At 39.2% G+C, this 24241-nt stretch overlaps 1 protein-coding gene across 4 annotated transcripts in view; it reads left to right on the top strand.

The window, feature by feature from the left end:
* Nucleotides 1-24241, top strand: part of LOC106868358 (WD repeat-containing protein 44) — a 59950-nt gene that overhangs the window by 2979 nt on the left and 32730 nt on the right. For all 4 annotated transcript variants that reach the window (XR_016237435.1, XR_016237436.1, XM_014913573.3 and 1 more), the window contains exons 2-5: nt 6629-6662; nt 7907-7971; nt 20384-20465; nt 22368-22976. Coding sequence is in view for 2 of the 4 variants with exons in the window: in XM_014913573.3 (XP_014769059.1) it covers nt 6629-6662; nt 7907-7971; nt 20384-20465; nt 22368-22976 (790 nt within the window). In the remaining 2 variants the exon portion in view is untranslated. The remainder of the gene's footprint in view (nt 1-6628; nt 6663-7906; nt 7972-20383; nt 20466-22367; nt 22977-24241) is intronic.

The raw sequence follows: 24241 nt of genomic DNA, 5'->3' as shown, positions 1-24241 counted from the left end.
CGAAATTTTTCATTTCTCTATTGCTCTTCTGCTGCCAAAAAAAAACCCAAAAAACAGTCAGAATTATTTTTTCATGTAATTACTAGCGTAGCTGGGGACTGTCCGCCCCGGGTTGTATTTTTAAAGGGGTGACACTTTTGGGTCTGCTGTAGGCAATATGTGTTTTTTGTGGGGTCCGGGTGGGGGTGGGGGCAAACGGAAGGGCCGCCCCGGGCGGCACCCCCCCCCCCCCCCCAGCTGCGCTAGTGCATTGTAATGTGTCATTTTTTATTTTGTTTCATGTGGTCTTTGTGCCATTGAAAGTAGCAGATTTTATAAAAATATCTGATGAGAGCAGTTTCCTTGCTTCATAAAGTGAACTTTGAAGGAAATTGAGCTGCTAACTCTTGCAGGTCAAGCCACTGCATTGAGGCTGTTTTGTATTATGTATATTATGCAGAGTTGCGATAACTATGACATAATGCTCAAATAATTGTTGTAGCGTTTTTGATTTCATTTCTGTTAAATATTAATTGCAATCTTAGCTTTGGTGCACAGTATGTATTAGAAAATGCTAAGTCTATTGATGTTTGCTTGTCTCCTATCCTCTTCCATCCACACATCAATAAAATATTTGTTAGTTTTTAATCCCTTGCACTTCTATGCAAATCATACCACCTTCCATTATCTTTAAATATTCTCACACAGGCATCATTTATTGCAATGTAGACAGTTTATGTAATTCTATGAATAGAGGTCCTTATGCCCTAAAGAGATCTCTTTTTAGGGCATAACAGCCAGTCCCCTTCAACAAAATACAAACTGTTGCTGCACATCTCAAAGACAGTTATCATACACCACCACATCATTTTTGGTTGAACTAAACCATCATCATTTAACGTCCGTTTTCCATATTTTTTCCGTCTAAATGATTTTGAAGACTGCAGAATAAATGATAATCAGAAGGGGCAATGTCCAGCAAATATGGTGGGTGGGGCATCTTCAACCTTTGGAATGTTATCCTTGCTGTATGTGGCTGAGCATTATCCTGATGGAAGAATACCTTTTGTCTTGAAGCCAAAGGTGGTTGTTTTTCTTCTAGTTCTGACTTAAGCCGCTCGCAGTAGATCTCCTTTGTTATCATTTAGTTTGGGTTTAAAAGTTCAAAGTGGACTAAACCTTTCATATCCCATCAAACAGATAACAACACCTTATGTGGGTGAAGACCTTCTTTAGCCTGGGGTGCCAGTGTTTCTCCTTTCCCTACCCACTGTCTTTGGTGCTTGACATTTTTATAGAAAACCCATTTCTCGTCACCAGTCACTATTGTGTCGCAAAAAGGTTCATTTGTGAGACGTGACAGCAAAGAAGAACACACATTCAATCTCTGCGTGTGGTTATACTTGGAAAGTTTGTGACGAACCCACTGACCGAATTTGCTGATTTTTCTGATGGCATGCAGGTGGCAATGAATGGTTGAAAGACCAAATCCAAGCTTCACTGCTAGTTCCTCAACAGTTATGATGGGATTTTGTTCCATCAGAGTTTGCAGGACATCCTCGTTGAGCTCCACAGATCTTCCAGGATGAAGCTCGTCTTCTAGGCTATAGTTTCCGGCTCAGAATTTCTGGAACCACCATTGACACTGGCTTATGTTTATTGTCCAATTCCCATATACTGCACATTTATTCCTTGCACTTTCTGTTGTTGCCTTTATTGAACTCATAAAGCAAAATATGCCGAATATGCTCCTTTGTCACTTCCATTATAGCTTTGAAAAAATAACTGCTAAAATTGAACTGCACTCTTCAAAACTTGTACTAAGAATAAGTACAAGGTAAAATTACTACCTGCTTTTATAGCAAGTTGATGCAGGTAGTTTATCCCGTCCCTCTCCAACTTTTAGTTCATGCAACTGAAAAAAACCGCATTATTTATGGGATGACCCAATATTATATGTGTGGGTGTGTGTGTGTGTTACTGCCATGACATTATGTAATAGTAAATGAGTGTCGCCATGCAAATTGTGTCCTTTGTTTCCAATCTTCCATGAAAATATGCCTGGACAAGGTGAAATATTACCTTTACCTAGAAACAAAGGAGGGTTGGCAACAAGAAGGGCATCTTAGTCATAGAAAATCTGCCTCAGCAAGTTCTGTCCAACCCATGCAAGCATGGAAAAGTGGATGTTAAAATGAAGATGCTGATGATGATGATGAAGCATATATTGTGTGTGCAGTATCAGCTACTTCATTGTAGACCTTGTGATTCACTTGAAGAACAGCAATATGGCTGTCTGTTTCCCTAAAATTGAACATCTCCTGCTTATATATATTCACTTCAGTGTGAGCGCACACATTTGTTTGGGTGTTCATTGAGGCATTTAAACATCTGTACCATTGTGTGTTTGTACACACATCCTGTTTTATTTTATTATTTAGCTTGAAAAACAACTACAGTGTTGGTGGGTATTGCAAGCCCTGCCCATAAAAGGAAAGCTCACGTCATTGTATCTGTGTGTATGTATCTTGTTGTCCCATTAGAAATTTCTCTTCCAACTTAGTTTGAAATTTGTACAACTTACCTTACCTGAAGGTTGAATCTTTCTCTTCAATTCTGTATCTGTTTTTCTTATTGTCTATATATAGGTGCAGGAGTAGCTATGTGGTAAGTAGCTAGCTTACCAGCCACATGCTTCCGGGTTCAGTCCCATTATGTGGCGATCCACTTATTTCGGTTAGTTACTTATTCATGAATATACCAGCACTCGCACCCCTGAAGGAAATGTTCTCTGGGAATGCACAAAAGCCCTTTTCAAAGTTATTTACTCTGAATTGTTATTATCTCATATATGATTAGCCTGCTATTACGTAACATCCTTCACGATTTTAGTATGCATGCCTTATTAGTATTTCCTCTTATGTTCTGTATACTCTGGGAATGCATTAAAGCCCTTTTCGGGGCTACTTTATTTGAATTCTCACTATTGGGTAACTAATTTCATGTTATTACATAACTGACTTCACAACTTGGGTATTCATAACTTACTGGGAATTCCTAAAAACAGCCATAAAAGTATTCTTGACTTAAGGTGGTATCTATTTTTGTGAATATCTGGCAGAATGCATCAAGTTGCTTCTTCCTGTTGGTGTCTTTGAGGATCACATTGAATGCATGCGTATAGAATGAGGTACTAGGTCACTGTTGTGGGACAACACATTCATAAAAACTGGCACTCTATTGTTTACGATGACGAGGGTTCCAGTCGATCTGATCAACGGAACAGCTTGCTCGTGAAATTAATGTGCAAGTGGCCGAGCACTCCACAGACATTTGTACCCTTAATGTAGTTCTCAGGGAGATTCAGCATGACACAGAAGTGACAAGGCTGGCCCCTTTGAAATACAGGGACAACTCATTTTGACCAGCTGAGTGAACTGGAGCAGCATGAAATAAAGTGTCTCGATCAAGGACACAATGCACTGCCAGGAATCAAACTCACAACCTAATGATTGTGAGTCGAATACCCTAACCACTGAGCCACAGACCTCTGTAAAAGCATACACCTGAATGATATGAACTTAGTTTGCACAGTTCTTTATGTGGAAGTGACTGACTGAAAATCCCACAGACCTATAATGCTAAAACTGACTCTCAGGAGAATAAAAAACTGTCAAAGTATATCCTTGAGTAACAGGAACCAGTTGACTCTGTGTATAGAACTTATCATTCAACTTGATAACTAAGTTCAACTTAATAACTAACAAGGCTGTCTTGTTACTTTATAAATCCATGTCTGTAACTTCACAAGATTGCAGCATGTATTATGTAATGCTCTTATATTATCACAAACAGAAAGACAATAGTTTTTAGTTACCTTCGTTGCTTTTTTATATAATCTTAAACATTATTTTGAAGCCTTTATTGGATTCCTTGACCTCGAAAGCATAGGATTAACATGCTTCAGTTTCTAGGCTGACTAAAAGCTAAGATAATACAAAATAGTTATGGTGGCCAGTTTGAAAATCCAAGATGCCAACCAAGTCTGTACAAATGCCAATATTAGTTTTCAGATTGTTAAGGTAATGAGCTGGCAGAATCGTTGGCATGCCAGGCAAAATGCTTGGTGGTATTTTGTCCATCTCTGCATTCTGAGTTCAAATTCCGCTGAGGTCAAATTTACCTTTCGTCCTTTTGAGGTTGATGAGATAAGTACTAGGTGAGGACTGGGATCAATGTAATTGACTTCTCCCTTTCATCTTAGCTTGCTGGCATTGTGCCAAATTTTGAAACTTGTATTAGTTTTTAGATTGTAAGGTAAGCGAGCTAGCAAAATCATTGGTGCACCAGGCAAAATACTTAACAGTATTTTGTCCATCTCTACGTTCTGTGTTCAAATTCTTTCAAGGTCGATGAAATAAGTACCGGTTATGCACTGGGGTTGATGTAGTTGACTTCTCCCTTTCTCTTGAAGTTGCTGGCCTTGTGCCAAAATTTGAGACCCATATTAGTTTTCAGATTGAAAGACGGCAAGCCAGCAGAATCATTAGTCCGCCAAGCTAAATGCTTAGAGGTATTTCGTCCATGTCTATGTTCTAAGTTCAAATTCCATCAAGGTCGACTTTGCCTTTCATCCTTTTGCAGTTGATGTAATAAGTACCAGTTGAGCACTAGGAATGATGCTAGCCTTTTGCCAGAATTTTAAGCCTATATTAGTTTTCAGATTGTAAGGCCACAAGCTGGCTCAATTGTTATCATGCTTGATAAAATTCTTAGCAGTATATTGTCCATCTCTACATTCTGAGTTCAAATTCTGTCGATGTTGACTTTGCCTTTCATCCTTTTGGGGTTGATAAAATAAGTATACCAGTTGAAGACTGGAGTTGATGTAATCTATTTACCTCCTCCCCTGAAATTGCTGGCCTTGTGCCAAAATTAGAAACCAATGCTAGTTTTCAGATTCTCCATGCTTTCATGATGGTAAAAGTGTACAACTTTGCTAATCTCCAAAAATTTTGAATGAAATTCTGTTTGTTAACACAGCGAAGCAGAAGTGTTGTTATCAATATCTACATGTAACTATAGCCAGCCTAATCCCTACCAATTGACTCACATAGTACATTCCTTTTATTGTCTCTGTGATTTTTAAATTTTTTTGCTTAGATTACTTAGGTCTTTATTTTAGAGCTTTGCCTGTTCAACAGGGTTTAAATATATAACAGATAAGTTGAGGGAAAAGTTTTAATCACTGTGCTATTATGATATCTGCGTTGTCATGGTAGGCAGGTGGTGACAAATAAGAATGTAGCATTGAGGACTTTCATGTTGGTAGTAGCTGTATATGAGGAATACCGAATGCCTTCATGCACTACCTGCCTGATAAGAAACTCAGACACTGGCCTAGGTCTCACTAACAAATTCAGGAGATCTTTTCTTATCTGAATAATCAGAGTGAGTTTTCCAAGCTGCCATACCTTTGTAATCACCATTAGACTCGTCCAACTCTTTCTGAATTTTCTGCATTGTCCTCAAATTGACACTCAAACACTCAGAAATGTTTCATATTGGAGCTTCCGGTATGAATGCCAAGCAACACAGCATGTTGTTTCCAAATTGCTGGCAGAGTGAATTGCGTCATGGTACTGTTTTGCTCACAGACGGTGCCCAACTGACCCTACAATACTGTATAGTCTACAAAATCAAAAACAATTTGCATGTGCGAAATTAAAAATATAAAATGGTGACAATTTACCATGACACCCTCTATATATGTATATATATATGCATGTATATATATATTTATATATATGTGTGCGTATGTATGTATGTATATGTATGTACGTACGTATTTATTTATTTATGTATATCTGCACGTATGTATGTATATATGCACATATGTATGTGTATATGTATGTATGTAATATATGTATGTATGTTAGAATCCATATATGGGGGCCCATGTTAGTATCTAAGGGGCTCATCCCCTCAAGTTTGAGACCTTTTTATTCACTCCTGGAAGAATGCATTAATTATTTCAGCCTGGCTATGTTTGTAGACAGTTAAAAAGAATACTTTTAACAGAAAAAAAAAAAAAAAATCAAACGATAGCATTGTAGTAGCAGGTGAGCCCCCTTGTAGTTGCAGGTGGGCTTCCTTAGTCTCCTGGCAACCAATATTTTTAGACCCAGTCTGCCACTGTATATACACATGTATATGTGTGTGTGTATTTATATATGTGCGTATGTATATGTGTGTCTGTGTGTATGTTTCGGTCTCTTTGCCTTGACATTGCGTGTTAGTTTTAAGCTGGTGTCACTGTCATGCAAGTGACTTCTTTCTTCATTTCCTTTCTTGCAAGACATGTCTTGTCATGGGGAAATATTATATTATTTGCATTCAAACAAGTGAGGGTTGGTGACAGGAAGAGCATCCAACCACAGAAAACCTACCTCAATGAATTCTATCCAACGCATGCAAACTTGGAAAAGTAGACATTAAATGATGATGACAATGATGATGATTATGGTCTGCATTATGACTGTCGATTCAAGTTAATATAAGTCATTAAAATAGTACTCTCAAGAAATGTTTACTTAACTGATTTTGTTTTCAGTAATTTTAATATTTTAACTTTCATTTTAATTTCCAGATCACCTGATCCAGTTGATTTGCCAAAACAAGATGTAAGTATCCTTATGAAATATTTGCTGTGTGAAAAACTATTATGATTCTTCATTTTTAGAATCACTTGCTGAATGTTCTCAGTCATGAATATGAGCAACAATACCAAATTATTGATCTGTCATATTAATGCATTTTAACCATTTAGTATTCAGATTATTCTGCCAAATGTAATACATATCCTCATAAATTAAGAATGGGTTTTCACACCATCTTTATCATAAAAAAAGGAGAGCCCAAGGAAATTAGTATTTTCTGTATTGGTTAAAAAGTTACGCAGGGAAGTTTGTGACCCTTATTAACTTTATTTGGAAAAATATTTTTGGACTGACCTAGCATCCAAAAGACAGGAAATTTTTCTCTCAGACCAACTTATTCAAACTAATGTTTATCATGCAGTACTTTCATTTATTGCAATTAGAAAGAAATGTTTGAATTGTATTTCGTGGAAATCTTACAAAGTTCTTCTGTGACCTTAAAATATTCTTATTGAAATGTGATGTATTTTCCATTTCTTGACCCTTGCATGTAGTCCTTAAATTTTTAACCCTTTAACATTCAAATTACTATGTCAAATGTAATGCTTGTTTATTCACATTTTTTTGAATTAATCACGGCTTATCTCGTAGCTTTGAGATTCCAATGATGTGATTGTTGACATTGTTAAGTAGGTGTGAGAGGCCAGATCTGGCCAGTTTGAACATAAAACAGGCAGAAAGCTTTGGGCCAGATATGGCTGATTTAAATGCTAAAGGGTTAAAGATTTAAATAATTTTACTGACAAATCACAATTTAATTATCACTGATAGTTGTCTTTTTGTCTATACACTTGATTCTAAGGTGTAATAATTAATTGACATCCTTATTATCTCTGATTGAGGTAACTGTTTCACATGAATAACTAAATATTCCAACCCACCAAAAATGTAGAAAACCCAGATTGCAAACTTGAATTTGTTGCACAGACAAGTGGCAACTGTGAGAGGAAATCAAAAAAATGATCAAAAATTAATAAATGTTTATACGTGTGGCTGTGTGGTAAGAAGTCTGCATCTTAAGCACAAGGTTCCCAGTTTCAGTCCTACTGTTTGGCATCTTGGGCAAGTGCCTTCTACTAAAGCCCCAAGCTGACCAAAGCCCTGTGAGGTAGATAGAAATTGAAAGAAGCCCGTTGTATATATGTGTGGATCTGCATGATTACACAAATTATTTTTAAAGATTTTATTTCTGTTTTTTTCTCTACTAGGGAACATCAACTGAGGCTGAAAGTTCATCGCAGTTATTACAGACAGAAAGTTCCACCTTTGAGAGGTTCGTTAACTTCATATATTTTAGATAAATGTCGTCATTAATTGAATTTTCAATATTCATTTGAATAATGGTCAACAAAAGAATCCCACTTCCCTAGACTTTTGAGACTGTGAACAATTTATGTATCATCAATTGATCTCTGTATTTTCTTAATGTTGGATGATGGGTTGTCTGTTGATAATGAGTGAGATACTTTTATTTCATGTTACTCCAGTCCACTCAGCTGGCAAAAATGAGTTGTACCTGTAATTCACAAGGGCCAGCCTTGTCACATTCTATGTATGACATTGAATCTCCCTGAGAACTACATTCAGGGCACTCAGATCAATGGAGTGTTAGTATATATATATATATATATATATATATATATATATATATATATATATATATATATATATATATATATATATATATATATATATGGCATACATGGCATACATATATATATGGCATACATATATATGGCATACATATATATATGGCATACATGGAGGCTATGGCTTCGGTTCCCGCAACGAGGAGGGAACCAGACTGCTGGAGTTCTGTGATGCAACCAATCTTATAGTCTGCAATACCAACTTCAGGAAACCTGCCAGTCACCTAGTCACCTACCGCTCCGGCAGACACTCTAGCCAAATCGACTACATCCTCGCCAGAAATAGGGAAAGAGGGCGGCTTATAAATGCCAAAACCTACCCTGGCGAAGAATGTACCCCACAACATAGATTAGTAGTTAGCGACTTTGGGATCAAGGCAAAATGGGTGCCCAGAATTAGACAGGCTTGGAGAAGAAGGGTGTGGAAGCTTAAAGACCCTGCAAACGGACAGAGACTTAGAGACAAGTTACTTGAAGCATTTAACGAAATAGAAGGGGATATAGCATCATACAACGTGGAAGACAATTGGAGATTTCTGCGGGACAACCTGTTGAAAGCCACCGACCAGATTTGTGGGTGGTGTAAGGTCCCCTCCCAACCCAGAGTAACGTGGTGGTGGAACAAGGAGGTAGACAGGGCTATTAGACAAAAGAAACAAGCTTGGAAGGACTGGAAGAACGGTGGTAGCAGGGAATTGTACCAATGTGCCAGAAGGGAGGCTAGGCGACAGGTTTATTTAGCCAGAGGGGAAGCAGATAAGGAAAGATTTGCCAATGTTCTGCGCCGTGAGGACCAAAGACTCGAGGTATTTCGGGTTGCAAGACAGTGTAGGAGAGAGAATAGTGATGTTGTAGGAGAGAAATGTGTTCGCATGGATGATGGTACGCTTGCATTAAATGAGGATGCAAAGAAAGAGGTCTGGAGATGCCACTACGATAGATTGCTTAATAAAGAGAATGAATGGGAGAAAGAGAGCCTGCCTTATGTCGACCCAATAGAGGGACCAGCTATCCGAGTTGATAGTACCAGGGTAGATAAAGCAATTAAGAGTATGAAGACCGGGAAAGCCCCCGGCCCATCAGGAATCACTGCAGAGATGCTCAAAATATCTGGCAGTGTTGGCTATAGCCTAGTCACCCGTATTACGAACCAGGTGATACACGAAGGAGTCATACCCTATGACTGGTGTAGCAGCATCATAGTCAACTGCTACAAAGGTAAAGGGGACGCTTTAGATACAAATAATTACAGAGGCATCAAGCTGTTAGATCAGGTTATGAAAGTTACAGAGAGGGTCATAGCCCAACTAATTAGGGAGCGAATCAATTTAGATGAGATGCAGTTTGGGTTCGTGCCAGGTAAAAGCACTACTGATGCCTTATTTCTAGTGAGACAGTTGCAAGAGAAATACCTAGCCAAGGATAAACCTCTGTACCTGGCTTTCGTTGACATGGAGAAAGCCTTTGACAGGGTCCCCCGATCCCTTATCTGGTGGTCAATGAGGAAACTTGGGATAGAAGAATGGCTAGTGAGAGCTGTGCGAGCCATGTACAGAGATGCGGCCAGTAAGGTGAGGGTTGGAAATGAGTACAGCAATGAATTCCGGGTAGAGGTAGGGGTCCACCAAGGTTCCGTCCTCAGCCCCCTATTATTTACCATAGTCCTCCAGGCAATCACAGAGGAGTTCAAGACAGGTTGCCCCTGGGAGCTCCTCTATGCTGATGACCTTGCCCTAATTGCGGAGTCACTATCAGAACTAGAGGAGAAGTTTCAGGTGTGGAAGCAAGGTCTAGAATTGAAGGGCCTTAGAGTCAACCTAGCTAAAACCAAAATCCTAATAAGTAGGAAGGTAGATAAAACACAAACCCCTTCAGGTAGATGGCCCTGCTCAGTATGTAGAAAAGGAGTAGGTAGTAACTCTATAAGATGTACCCGGTGCAAGCTATGGACACATAAGAGGTGCAGCAACATCAAAGGCAGGTTAACTAGCAAGTTAGTTTTTGTTTGTGGCAGATGTTCAGGTGCAATAAAGACTGCAAACAAACAGGAAACAACTTCTATCTCATTCCAGGGTGAAAAACTAGAGGTAGTCGATAGCTTCCGCTATCTGGGCGACCAAGTTAGTAGTGGGGGTGGGTGCGCTGAAAGTGTAGCTGCTAGAATAAGAATAGCCTGGGCAAAGTTTAGAGAGCTCTTACCCCTGCTGGCGACAAAGGGACTCTCACTCAGAGTAAAAGGCAGACTGTATGACGCATGCGTACGAACAACCATGCTACATGGCAGTGAAACATGGGCTGTAACTGCTGAGGACATACGTAAGCTCGCAAGGAATGAAGCCAGTATGCTCCGTTGGATGTGTAATGTCAATGTGAATACCCGTCAGAGTGTAAGTATCTTGAGAGAAAAGCTGAACATTAGAAGCATCAGTTGTGGCGTGCAAGAGAGACGATTGCGCTGGTATGGACATGTGGTGAGAATGGAGGAGGATAGCTGCGTGAAAAAGTGCCACACCCTAACAGTTGAGGGAACCCGTGGAAGAGGTAGGCCCAGGAAGACCTGGGCTGAGGTGGTGAGGCAAGACCTTCGTACATTGGGCCTCACCGAGGCGATGACTACGGACCGAGACCTTTGGAAATGGGCTGTGCGTGAGAAGACCCGGCAAGCCAAGTAAGATCGTTGCCAGTGCCCCTGGACTGGTTCTTGTGCGGGTGGCACATGAGATGCACCATTTTGAGCGTGGCCGTTGCCAGTACCGCCTGACTGGCTCCTGTAGGATTTTCGAGCGAGATCGTTGCCAGTGCCCCTGGACTGGCTTGTGCGGGTGGCACATAAAAGACACCATTTCGAGCGTGGCCGTTTTCGTGCGGGTGACACGTAAAAGCACCCACTACACTCTCTGAGTGGTTGGCGTTAGGAAGGGCATCCAGCTGTAGAAACTCTGCCAAATCAGACTGGAGCCTGGTGTTGCCATCCGGTTTCACCAGTCCTCAGTCAAATCGTCCAACCCATGCTAGCATGGAAAGCGGACGTTAAACGATGATGATGATATATATATGTGTGTGTGTGGAGGCGCAATGGCCCAGTGGTTAGGGCAGCGAACTCGCAGTCGGAGGATCACGGTTTCGATTCCCAGGCCGGGCGTTGTGTGTTATTGAGCGAAAACACCTAAAGCTCCACGAGGCTCTGGCAGGGGGTGGTGGCGACCCCTGTTTGTACTCTTTCGCCCCAACTTTCACTCTTTCTTCCTGTTTCTTGAGTAACGCTGCGATGGACTGGCGTACTGTCCAGCTGGGGAGGGGGGACACATACGCCATAGAAACCAGGAAACCGGGCCCATGAGCCTGGATAGGCTTGAAAAGGGCGCATAAATATATATATATAAAATTAAATAATGAGGGTAGAAATTGATATCAATCAGTTAACATCAATTTAAACCAATGGTCTAGCATATTAAGAAAAAAATCCAAAGATTTAAAAATTATATTACAATTAATAAGAGGAATGACAACTAAAGTGGATTCCTAATATGCTAAAGATAGATGTCAAATTGCCATACCACGAAGAGTGTGTTCTCAAGAAAAAAAAAAAAAAATTTCAGCAAATGCCAGAATGTAAAAATAAGCAAGACAAATGAAAATATGCAAAATAAAACGATTACCTACGCATCATGATTTTGTTATTAACAGCCCTCTGTCAAAAACATGCCATGGCATAGAGGAATAATTCCCTTGCTTAGAAACACTTGAGGGCTGGTGACAGGAAAGGCATCCAGCCATAGAAAATATGCATCAATAAATATTATCCAACACATGCAAAGCATAGAAAAGTGGATGTTTATTAGAAGAAAAAGATGATGTAGTAGTAGTAGTAGTAGTAGTATATGACATAGGACACTGCAGTAATTTGCAGTAATTAGTCAAATAAAGTGATGAAAATCTACTTCATATTTAAATAGGTAGATTGTCTGACCCAAACAAGCATGGAAAAGTAGGTGTTAAAACTATGATGATGATGGTGATGACTGTCAATGGAAAAAGGTATCGGAGAAAATATAGCATTCATATCTTCTTCTTTGGTTCTCTCTTTAGCCTTTCGGTCTTGCCACAAGTTATAACTTACTGAAAACATTCAACATCAAGCAAAGACCAGATTCTGTGCATGTATGGAAAGAGATTTTTTATCTCAGACAATTGCACAACATCACGTCTTCTAATGATACATTTAGTATGATACGCAGATAGCAATTTTAACTTAATGCTGTTTCAGCTGCATATATCAATTTTTTTTTTTTTCTACAACTTGGCAAACTTCCACAATACCAGTGAATGTTTTATTTACTGTTTTTCTATATACTGAAGCACAAATTTCATTTAAGCAGGTAACAATTGAGTACATGGCATTGACAATCCTCGAGAAAGGTGAAACACATCTGTTGTTCTCATGATTCACTGCAGCAACGATGTTCGTCTCACTCTGGTATATATTGTTTTAACACAGCAAATCTTTCAAGATATTTTATCCCCAGACGTTTCCACAGCATCATGCTTTCTAACAGTTTGTAAACATCTTATCTGATAGACAAATGGATATGTGTATGTCTGTGTGTGTATATGTATATATATATGTGTGTGTGTGTGTGTGTGTGTGTGTGTGTGTGTGTGTGTGTGTGTGTGTATACTTTATTATTAAAACTGTAAAAACATCACAAAAATAGCACAAAAAACTGCTACTTAGCATTTCACATTCCCGTTCATTGGGCAGTTGTAATTCCCCAATAAATGGGAACGTGAAACTCTGAGTAGCAGCTTTTTTTTGTGATATTTTTGTGATGTTTTTGCAGCCTTAATAATAAAGCATATTACTCTACCTCTGGTATCTGAGTACTATTTTTTCCCCACCTTGTTTCGCATTTATGTGCTTACTCAGGTATTATGTATATATGTAGACATGTATATATAGTTATATATATATATATATGATGTTTCATCATCATCATCATCATTGTTTAACGTCCGCTTTCCATGCTAGCATGGGTTGGACAATTTGACTGAGGACTGGTGCAACCAGATGGCTACACCAGGCCTCAATCTGATCTGGCAGTGTTTCTACAGCTGGATGCCCTTCCTAACGCCAACCACTCTGAGAGTGTAGTGGGTGCTTTTACGTGCCACTGGCACGAAGGCCAGTCAGGTGGTACTGGCAACGGCCATGCTCAAAATGGTGTATTTTATGTGCCACCCGCGCAAGAGCCAGTCCAGGGGCTAATTTATACTATAATGAAGAAAGCTGCTTTATTAATTAGTTGTGATGTAACTTTTACTAATAGAAAGCAATTATAAAAATCTTCACTGTCTAGGAAATTTTTATAAACTTCAATTTTAGTGTATTTTTAGCAAAATGGGATTTTCAAGATTCTTTTATTACTGAAGATTTCACATACATACTAATCAGAAAACACATTTTTAATGAGTTACATGCATTTTTAATATCTAACATTTGTATTTCTTTGGAATACAAGCTTTAGACATAGGAACACTATTTGAACGTAATCGTTACCAGCATTGCCTTCTAGCACTTGTGCTGGTGGCACGTTAGAAAATCATTCGAGCAAGGTTGTTGCCAGTGCCGCTGGACTGGCTCCCGTGCAGGTGGCACGTAAAAAACACCTTTTTGAGTGTGGCCGTTGCCAGTACCGTGTGACTGGCCCTCATGCCAGTGGCACGTAAAAGCACCCACTACACTCTCGGAGTGGTTGGTGTTAGGAAGGGCATCCAGCTGTAGAAACTCTGCCAGATTAGATTGGAGCCTGGTGTAGCTTTCTGGCTTGCCAGTCCTCAGTCAAATCGTCCAACCCATGCTAGCATGGAAAGTGGACATTAAACGATGGTGATGATGATGAATAATGATATCCCAGTGCAATTAGTAATGGAATTAATGATATCCCAGTGCAATTTGGCAAGTGGTATTCAGTAATATATCTGAAGAGCCTTGATAGGATATAAATAATAGTTTGGCTGTGTGGTAAGTAGCTTGCTTACCAACCACATGGTTCCGGGTTCAGTCCCACTGCATGGCACCTTGGGCAAGTGTCTTCTACTATAGCCTCGGGCCGACCAAAGCCTTGTGAGTGGATTTGGTAGACGGAAACTGAAAGAAGCCCGTTGTATATATGTATATATATATATGTATATATATATATATATATATATATATATATATATGTATGTGTGTGTATATGTTTGTGTGTCTGTGTTTGTCCCCCCAACATCGCTTGACAACCAATGCTGGTGTGTTTACGTCCCTGTCACTTAGCGGTTCGGCAAAAGAGACCGATGGAATAAGTACTAGGCTTCCAAAGAATATGTCCTGGGGTCGATTTGCTTGACTAAAGGCGGTGCTCCAGCATGGCCACATTCAAAAGACTGAAACAAGTAAAAGAGTAAAGTGTGAAAACTGGCAGAAATGCAGGGTTTTGCATGAACAAAATGTGAAAAAGTAATCAGCTACAAGATGTAATTAGCAACAAGAGGAAATTAGCAACGAACACTCTCGTGAGTTGGATTTCACGGACTGCTTCAATTGTTTGCTAGAAAATACAGTTCCTGCCATCTTGAGGACAAATTAGTGTTGCAAAGTAAATTGCCAGAACAAGAAATTGGTACTAAAATTCCATGGAATTGATGCTTTTGTTGGTAAGAAAGAGTTTCTCTTCCAGTGTGAGTGGAAATATTCAAGAAATTTGATGTTGCACAGGGAAAAGATGAGCTCTGATTGCAGATTTGCAGAAGCTGGTGTGAATACAACCTGTTGGATGTGAAATGGTATCTTGCGTGACAGGTGCAAATGCAAGTTTAGAAAGAAATGAGTCATTGAAAACATAAATGATCTGTATTATAAGTGAGGTGGCTTTACCTGTATGGACATGTGGTGGACTGTAGCTGTTACTAAGTAATAAAGAAATGAATAACTGGATATGTGCTTATATGGTGGCAGGGGTGGGTACAGAAAGCAGAGCAGCACCAGATGTTGTCCATCACATAAGATGATGCAAGATAAAAAAGAATGGTGATATTAGATACTGTAAGTCTGTGGTGGAAGCACATGGCTTAGTGGTTAGGGTGTTGGACTCGTGATTATAAAATAGTGGTTTCAATTCTTGGACTGGGTGATGTGTTGTGTTCTTGAGCAAAACACTTCGTTTCTCGTTGCTCCAGTCCACTCAGCTGGCAAAAATGAGTAATCCTGTGATGGACCAGCATTCTATCTAGATGGGGGAATATATACCTCATGAAACCGGGAGACCAGCCCTTATGAGTCGGCATGACTCAAGCAGGTAGCCCCTACCTATACTGTAACTCTGTCCAAGAGCTACAGTATGGAGTACTTGTCAGACCTGTAGAAATAGTCATTAAAATGATGATGGTGATGATGATGATAGTCTCATCGCATCAGCTTCTTCATTACACCAATTTCCCCCCACAGGCTTCACCAAGTCACCTTCAAAATAAAACAAAAGTGGAATTCTCTCTTTATTTTGGTGAAGGGCAAAAATAATGACAGAAGACATTATTCACCATCAGCATCACCAGCATCATCATCATCATCATCACTGCCATCACCGTGTTTCAGGACATAGATATCACGGCATCCACAAAGAAATGGGCATGTGATTAAACCGGAGGAATGTAAGAAAAACAGACAGACAGTAATTTCAATTATATAAGCGCTAACCCTCTTCAAAGTCCTACCAAAACCACATGTCTTAATTATGTTACTTAAACCCACACCTAAATACCATTTATAGATGTTTAAATTCAAAATATCCCATCAAAATTACTGCAAGGCAACATGATAGCATCCTAGCTGAAACCTTTTATAAAGAACTAAATTACCCCACCTACATATTTTACCAATTTAATTACAATTCTTTGATGGATATTAGGTTTTACACAAAACCACACAAACAATTGGTGAACATTCCTCACACCACCTACACCTAATTATCTCAATATACTCACATGTCAGTAAAACAAGCAAGATTTCCTTTTTTTTTCTTCCTTTTTCTCTTTTTTTTTTTGTATTACATTCATTTTACTGGGCTGTCATGAGTGGAATGGCTTTTTTTTTTTTTGTTAAAGCAATAGTTGTGAGAACTTAATGTCTTTGCTGTTGCCAAATACTCAATTGTGAAGAAGTAGTAGGAACCTATTGTTTAATGTCTAGAAGCTGAGCTCTAATGAGTATAGCCCTGTGCTGTACAAGGAACAAAACACAAAGGCTGTAGTAGTAGCAGTAAATATATTAAATTGTATGGTCATGTAATGCGTATGAACAAAGACAGTTGCATCAAGAGGTGCCGATCTCTAATTGTACAGGGAACATGTGGAAGGGGTAGACCTGGGACAAAGTAGTGAGAATGGATCTACAGATGTTGGGACTCAGAGGGGATGACAGGGGACTAAGACACCTGGCAGTTTGCTGTGCTTGAGAAGATATGTCAAGCTAAGTAAAAGCATGAGTGTCTTTGCATACAGGCTTGTCCCCTGCAACTCTGTCCGACTGAGCATCCCTAATCTTGCAGGCTCATAGGTGCTGGTGCCCCATAAAATGCAACCCATGCCAGTGCTGCGTAAAAGCACCCAGTACACCCTGTAAAGTGGTTAGCATTTGGAAGGGCATCCAGCCGTAGAAAGCATGCCAAAACAGACATGGAGCCTGAACCGCCCTTCAGCTGGTCAGCTCCTGTTGAGCCGTCCAACCCATCCCAGCATGGAAAACGGACGTTAAATGATGATGATGATGACAATGATGATGTACCTCTCAGGAGCATTAACTACAACTACATCAAAAGATTGCAGAGTAATTTTCAATAAAATACTGGGTTACCTTACTTGGAAATAGATGAGGGTTGGAAACATGATGGGCATCTGGCTATAGAAAATCTGCATCAACAGCTTCTGTCCAACTCGTATAAGCATGGAAGAGTGGACATTAAAATGATGTTGATAATTTAAACCAAAGGTGTCAAATACGAAATGCTTCAGAAACCTCTTGGGTAAGAAATAGAAAAGTTGAGTACTGAGTAAAGTGATTCTTGCCCTGTCCTGCCAAACCGACAGAGGTAATGTGTACATTGGTTAGGATGAAAGAATCTAACCTGAAGCAGACTCAACTCTGGTTTATGGTAATAATATTTTATGATGATAAACTTTGCTACTATAGGTGCAAGGCCTGAATACAGGAGGAGGGGGTTAGGCAATTACATTAGTTTCAAATTTTGGTACAAGGCCAGCAATTTCAGGGGAGAGAATAAGTCGATTACATGGACCCCAGTGCTCAACTGGTGCTTATTTCATTCACCCTGAAAGGATGAAAGGCAAAGATGACCTTGGCAGAATTTGAACTCAGAATGTAAAGGTAGATGTAATTTCTCTAAGCATTTTGCCTGGGGTGCTAAAGACTCTGTTAGCTCACCTCCTTAGCAGTAGTAATAATAATAATAATAATAATAATAATGATGAGGATTTCAAATAATAATGATGAAACACACACACGCAAGTATGTGTGTATGTATATTTTTGTACAAGGATGTATATTTCATTCATTTTATGTCGGGTTTTTCTCTGCTAACGTGAATACATGCTACTGACAGATTGTTTGGTTTGTTTTAATAGCTAGGTGTCCTTTCTGTTTTTAATCCAAAGCCGTTTTTTCAACCAAAAGAGTTTTCATTTCACTTATCACCAGAAAAGGAGAGGCTAGAGGATATTTTGTTGTTGGCAGGAAATACTAACTTAATGTTTCTGATTTGTAGCTCAAACTTCATGCAAAAACACACACACACACTCTCTCTCTTTCTCCCTTACTCTCTCCCTCTCTTTCCCTTTCTCTCTCTCTCCCTCCCTTTCTCTCACATGCACGCGTGCACACACACACACACACTCTCTCTCTCTCTCTCCCTTTCTCTCACATGCGGGAACACACACACATGCACACAAATGCACACTCTTCCATACAGTTTCCATCTTCCAGTTTCACTCACAAGGCATTGGTCAGCCCAGGGTTCCATTAAATGTCACTTGTTCAAGGTGCCAGACAATGACACCACATGGTAACAGAATGAACTTCACATCAACACAGCCATACCCACATGTGTCTTGCCATATTTTGTCTGCTAAATCAATAGTTGATTGATCGATCGATTGATTGACTGATTGATTAATTGATTGATTGTTGTAGACAGAATGGTATTATATAGACAAGACAAAATCAATATTATTGATGATATCATTATTCTGGGTTGGGTTTTTTTCCTTCTCTTTGGAACATCTATGGACAAATAATTCTGTAAATCTTTTCCCAAAGTTTTTTTCTTTTAAATTAATGAATATGAAATGAAACAGATTCATAAAATATTATTTTGAAAGGGTTACAAATTATAGATAGAATGCTGGTGCCCTGTACAAAGCATCCAATCCACTCTGTAAAGTGATCGACGTTAGGAAGAGCATCCTGCCATAAAAATCATGCCAAAACAGACCTTGCTGGTTCTCGTGCTATGTAAAAAGCCCACTCTGTAAAATGGTTGGCATTAGGAAGGGCATCCAGTCATAAAAACCATGCCAAACCAGACCTTGCTGGTATTGGTATCATATACAAAGCATGTAGTCCACTCTGTAAAGTGGTTGGCATTAGGAAGGGCATCCAGCCATAAAAACTATGCCAAACCAGACCTTGCTGGTATTGGTATCATATACAAAGCATGTAGTCCACTCTGTAAAGTGGTTGGCATTAGGAAGGGCATCCAGCCATAAAAACTATGCCAAAACAGATCTCACCAGTGCTGGTGCCATGAATAAAGCACCCAGTCCACTCTGTAAAGTGGTTGGTGTTAGGAAGGGCACTCCACCGTAAAAATCATGCCTAAACAGACCTTGCTGGTGCTGGTGCCACATAAAAAGCACCCAATCCACTCTATAAAGTGGTCGGGTATCCAACCATAAAAGCCATGCTAAACCAGACCTCACCAGTGTTGGTGCATGTTAAAAGCATCCAGTCTATCTGTAAAGTGGTTGGTGTCAGGAAGGGTATCTGGCTGAAAAAACCATGCCAAAACAGACAGGAGAGCCTGGCACAGTCCTCTCGTTTATCAGCTCCTGTAAAAATATGCCATCATGGAAGACAGTCCTGCAATGATGATGTCAGTAAATATATTTTCTAAATGGTTATGATTGCCGTATTTTCCAGTCAACAAAGTATATAGCTGTGGTTCTCAACCATTTTAATATCTGGTCCAGATGCAAAGCCTCAATTTTTTTTTTAGGGAGTTGCACCAAAAGAAGTAAAGTTAATGAAAGAAAAATTTATTATATTTTTAGAGGGAAGCCCATCAAGAGCCACTGGAAGGATGCTCGGGGGCCACTTGCAGCCCTGTGAGCTGTGGTTGAGAACTGCAGGTATATAGTGTAAATATTCAAATATGACCAATATCTTTCCAAATCCTGCTGCGTTAAGTTGACCCACCATTGTTTTGATCATAAACCTTGGTCTGAAAAATTTGATTTGTACATTGGAAAATATGGTAAACTTTTTAAATTGTTATTATTGTTATTGTCTAATTACATCAATTTAAGGCTCGTGGCTCAGTGGTTAGGGTGTCGGGCTTACAATCGTAAAGTTGCGAGTTTGATTCCCAGACCGGGCTGCGTGTTGTGTTCTTGAGCAAGACACTTTTATTTCACGTTGCTCCAGTTCACTCAGCTGTAGAAATGAGTTGCCATGTCACAGGTGCCAAGCTGTATCGGCCCCTTTGCCTTTCCCTTGGATAACATCAGTGGCGTGGAGAGGGGGGTTAGTATGCAGGGGGGACTGCTCGTCATCCATTACCTTACCCAGACCTGTGCCTCAGAGGGTAACTTTCTAGGTGCAATCCCAGGGTCAGTCATGACCGAAGGGAGTCTATACCCTTTACATCAATTTAAATTCATTTCATATATCTTCATTGTCTCTTTATTTTATTTTTTTTCTTACTCCAGGAAAAGCTATGAGAATAACGAATTAGGGAAAATGTTGGAAGTACTCCATAAAAAATCACAACTTGAAGAAAGTGAAATATTTGTAAGTGATTTTTTTCTTAATAATTTTATGAACAGCCTTATTTGTATTTGATTTCTGTATTTTCATTTAACAAATGGAGCTGATTGATTGACTAAATTATTAATCAAGCAATTGGTTAGTTAATTGGTTAAATGGTTAATCAATGGACTAGTATAAAAAAAATAACCAGTGCATGTACAGACACACACACACACACACACATATATATATATAAAGGTTGATGATGAGAGAGAGACAGACTGACACACAAAGAGACACACACACATGCACCAATATGTATATGCACACACATACACAAACACACATTCCCACTCTGTCTATGCACATATGCAAACACACACACACACACACACAGAGCCACATCCACCCATTCACACACCTTTCATTACAGCTGATGACTTATGATTGACCTATCACAGCAACATGAAAGCCAACACTAACACTCATGCACACAGATCCAACCACGCACAACTCACACACACACACACACAGTTACTACTACAAGCACACATGCTACCACACGTTCACATGCAGTTACTGCTACACACACACACACACACACACACACACACACACACATACTGACCTTCTTCACACACTCGTGTCCCAGAAACCACTTTCTCTTTCTCCTTCCATTTCTGGTCACCTTAGAAATGTAACCCCACATGGATTGTTGGCGATTTTTTCCTAATGACTGAAACAAGTAAAAGATAAAAGATAGCGGAGTTGTTTTCATCCTGATATTACAATAGCATTCAGTACAATAGCATTGGTCTGCAAAGCCTGTGTTGAATAACAGTTGTGGACATGGGTGGAATGCATCCATAAAAATCTCCTTTATGGTCTTGTATTCATGCCATGAGATGTTCTGAACTCCCATGAAGCCTAGGGTAGGTACCATCTAGGTGATCTTGAAGTTCTTGTGTTCGTAGACCAGGTTTCAGCTCCATAGAGAAGAATGTCCTCTACACATGCTCTCAAGAAGGCCAATCTTGTTCGCTTTGAAATACTTGATTACAAGATGCTTTTAAGCTTATTACTGTCACTCCAGTCTTCTCCCTTGTTTCCCTTTCTTACACTCACCAGTAAAGAAAGACCTGTTTAGACAAGGGGTCTTTGAAATCCATTATCTATATTAAAGTCTCTTGTGACAAAATTGAGATGTCAGTGTCTTGAAGACATAATGTGATATGAATGGTGTGCAAAAGGCATTCTGAAGAAAATGTCAAGTTGAAACAAGTTTAAAACTAATTTTCTAATTTGAATTGCCATTTAACATGCAGTTAAGGATACATCATTGCTTTGCCAATATAAATAGAAAACATTTATTATTTATAACTAACTCAGTGTTGTATAATACAGTGAATTTATAGTTAATAGTAATTTATAATTTATAGAATTTATAGTTAATTACAGTTAATAACAGTGAAATTATATCACATGAGCTGGCAGAGAATCTAATTTCAGTTAAATTCTAAGTAGAATCTTACAGCTGTGTTAGTGTTTTTTTTTTTTGTCATGTAACCTCAAATAGAATTTATGCAAGCCAACTGAAACAAGTAAGAGAGTATATCAGAGTCGTGTGTGTGTGTGTGTGCGTGTGTGTGTGTGTGTGTGTGTGTGTGTTTGTATGTATGTCAGCCTGTTTTCTCACTGTTTCTTTGTCTTCCCTTCATTGTTCCCTCTCTTTCTTTCTTATCCCTCCTTCCCTTGTCCCTACTCCTGTCAATCACCCCCCCCCCACCTCTCTCACCTAACACAACTATGCTTTAACAACAACAACAACGACGACGACGACGACGATGATGATGATGATATGTATGTATTGTAATGTTGCAGAGAATTTTCCATAATTATAATTTTGTCTTTAAAAAAATTAAAAAAAAAAAATTTTTTTTATAGGAAGCCGAAAAGAAGGTGCTAGAGAATAGGAGAAGACGCCGCAAAGTCGAACTGTTGCGGCAAGCCTTGTCCGAAGACAAATCCCCGTTGAAGAATGACAGTGAAGATTTATTTAAAGACTTTGATGTTCCTGGCAATACCGATAAAGCCGAAGCATCTTTACATCCTGCTGATTTTGATATCAATAACATACAATTGTCTTCTAAGTCAAGTAGCAATGATATAATGTCCAAAAACGTTTGCCCTCCCCCTCTCAGTCTTTCATCTCCTCTCTTAGAGCAATCTTCCTCTTCTCTTGCTCAAACTTCTGCCGGCCATCCTTTTACAGATATCAGTATGACCGTCACAGTTCCTGAAAAGTTCCCAACCACCGGTGTCCTACAAGATCCTTACTATGCTGCTTCTACCGATATGTGTCTCAAAAACAATATAGTCAGTTTAGTGGCCAAAGACAATGAACCAGATATCATCCAAAGTGCTAAACCCCGTAATTTAACCCCTCCTAATACAATGGACACAAAGAGTCAGAATGTGTTACCTTCCACTCTAAATCCACCTGTTGCTCCTCCCAGGCGTAAACGAAGACCAAAGAATCTATCAACAAGTCATGTAAGTTTTTATTTTATCGTTGGGTTTTTTTTTTTTATAAGTAAAACTGTTAATACATGTTGATATATATTTTCCTGTTGAACTTAATTAAAACTGTTAATTAATACATTTTATCTTCTAACTTTTACTTGTTTCAGTCATTAGACTGCAGCCATTCTGGGGTACTGGCTTGAAGGGTTTAGTCATACAAATCAACCCCAGTATTTTCTTTTTCTAATCCTTGAACTTATTTTATTGGTCTCCTATGACAAACTGCTAAGTTACAGGAAAGTAAGCAAAACCAACATGAGTTGTCCAGCAGTTATGAGGACAAACACAATGACACATGCACACACACATACACAGAATGGGCTTCTTTCAGTTTCCATCTACCAAATCCACTCACAAGACTTTCATTGACCAGGAGCTGTAACAGAAGACACTTGCACAAGGTTCCATACAGTGGAACTGAACCCAAGACCATGTGGTTGGGAAGCAAACTTCTTACCACACAGCCATATCTGCACCTACATGTTAATATACAGCAAATTATTTTGAAAATATTTTTGTTTTATTCCTTATATATGTTTTTACATGTTAGCATAAATGGAATGGCTATATTATTTTCACAAATATTTATAGGAACCTGTATTTGAAAACCATTGTTTTGATCCCAGGGCAATAGAAGAACTATTTAGTTTAATTTTTCCTGAATGCAAAATGATTATATTCACATTCTAAGGATTTCTAAACATTACATTACGTGGTAATTTGTAGACATCCTGATGGTCAGTGCCTTTAACAAGTTATCACAGTTCCAACAATCTGAAGAAAAAAAGGCACCTATACATATTTATTACTTACTTACTCAGTATTCTTGATCAGGATACCATCTTGTTCCATTCTATTGGATAAAGAAACTTTCTAGCCAATATCACTTGCAAATTCCCAATGTCAAATTCTTTAAATCTCTTACTGAAGGAAATGTAAACTAGAAAAACTGAGAGAAATAGCAGAATTCATCATCATCATCATCATCATCATCATCGTTTAACGTCCGCTTTCCATGCTAGCATGGGTTGGACGATTTGACTGAGGACTGGTGAAACTGGATGGCAACACCAGGCTCCTGTCTGATTTGGCAGAGTTTCTACAGCTGGATGCCCTTCCTAACGCCAACCACTCAGAGAGTGTAGTGGGTGCTTTTACGTGTCACCCGCACGAAAACGGCCACGCTCGAAATGGTGTCTTTTATGTGCCACCCGCACAAGCCAGTCCAGGGGCAC

Source organism: Octopus bimaculoides, chromosome 19 (assembly GCF_046866305.1).
Source record: "Octopus bimaculoides isolate indiv1 chromosome 19, ASM4686630v1, whole genome shotgun sequence".
NCBI classification, from domain to species: Eukaryota; Metazoa; Mollusca; class Cephalopoda; order Octopoda; family Octopodidae; genus Octopus; species Octopus bimaculoides.
Note: the sequence above shows the minus strand (reverse complement) of the source record. Positions and strands in the feature narration are given on the sequence as shown.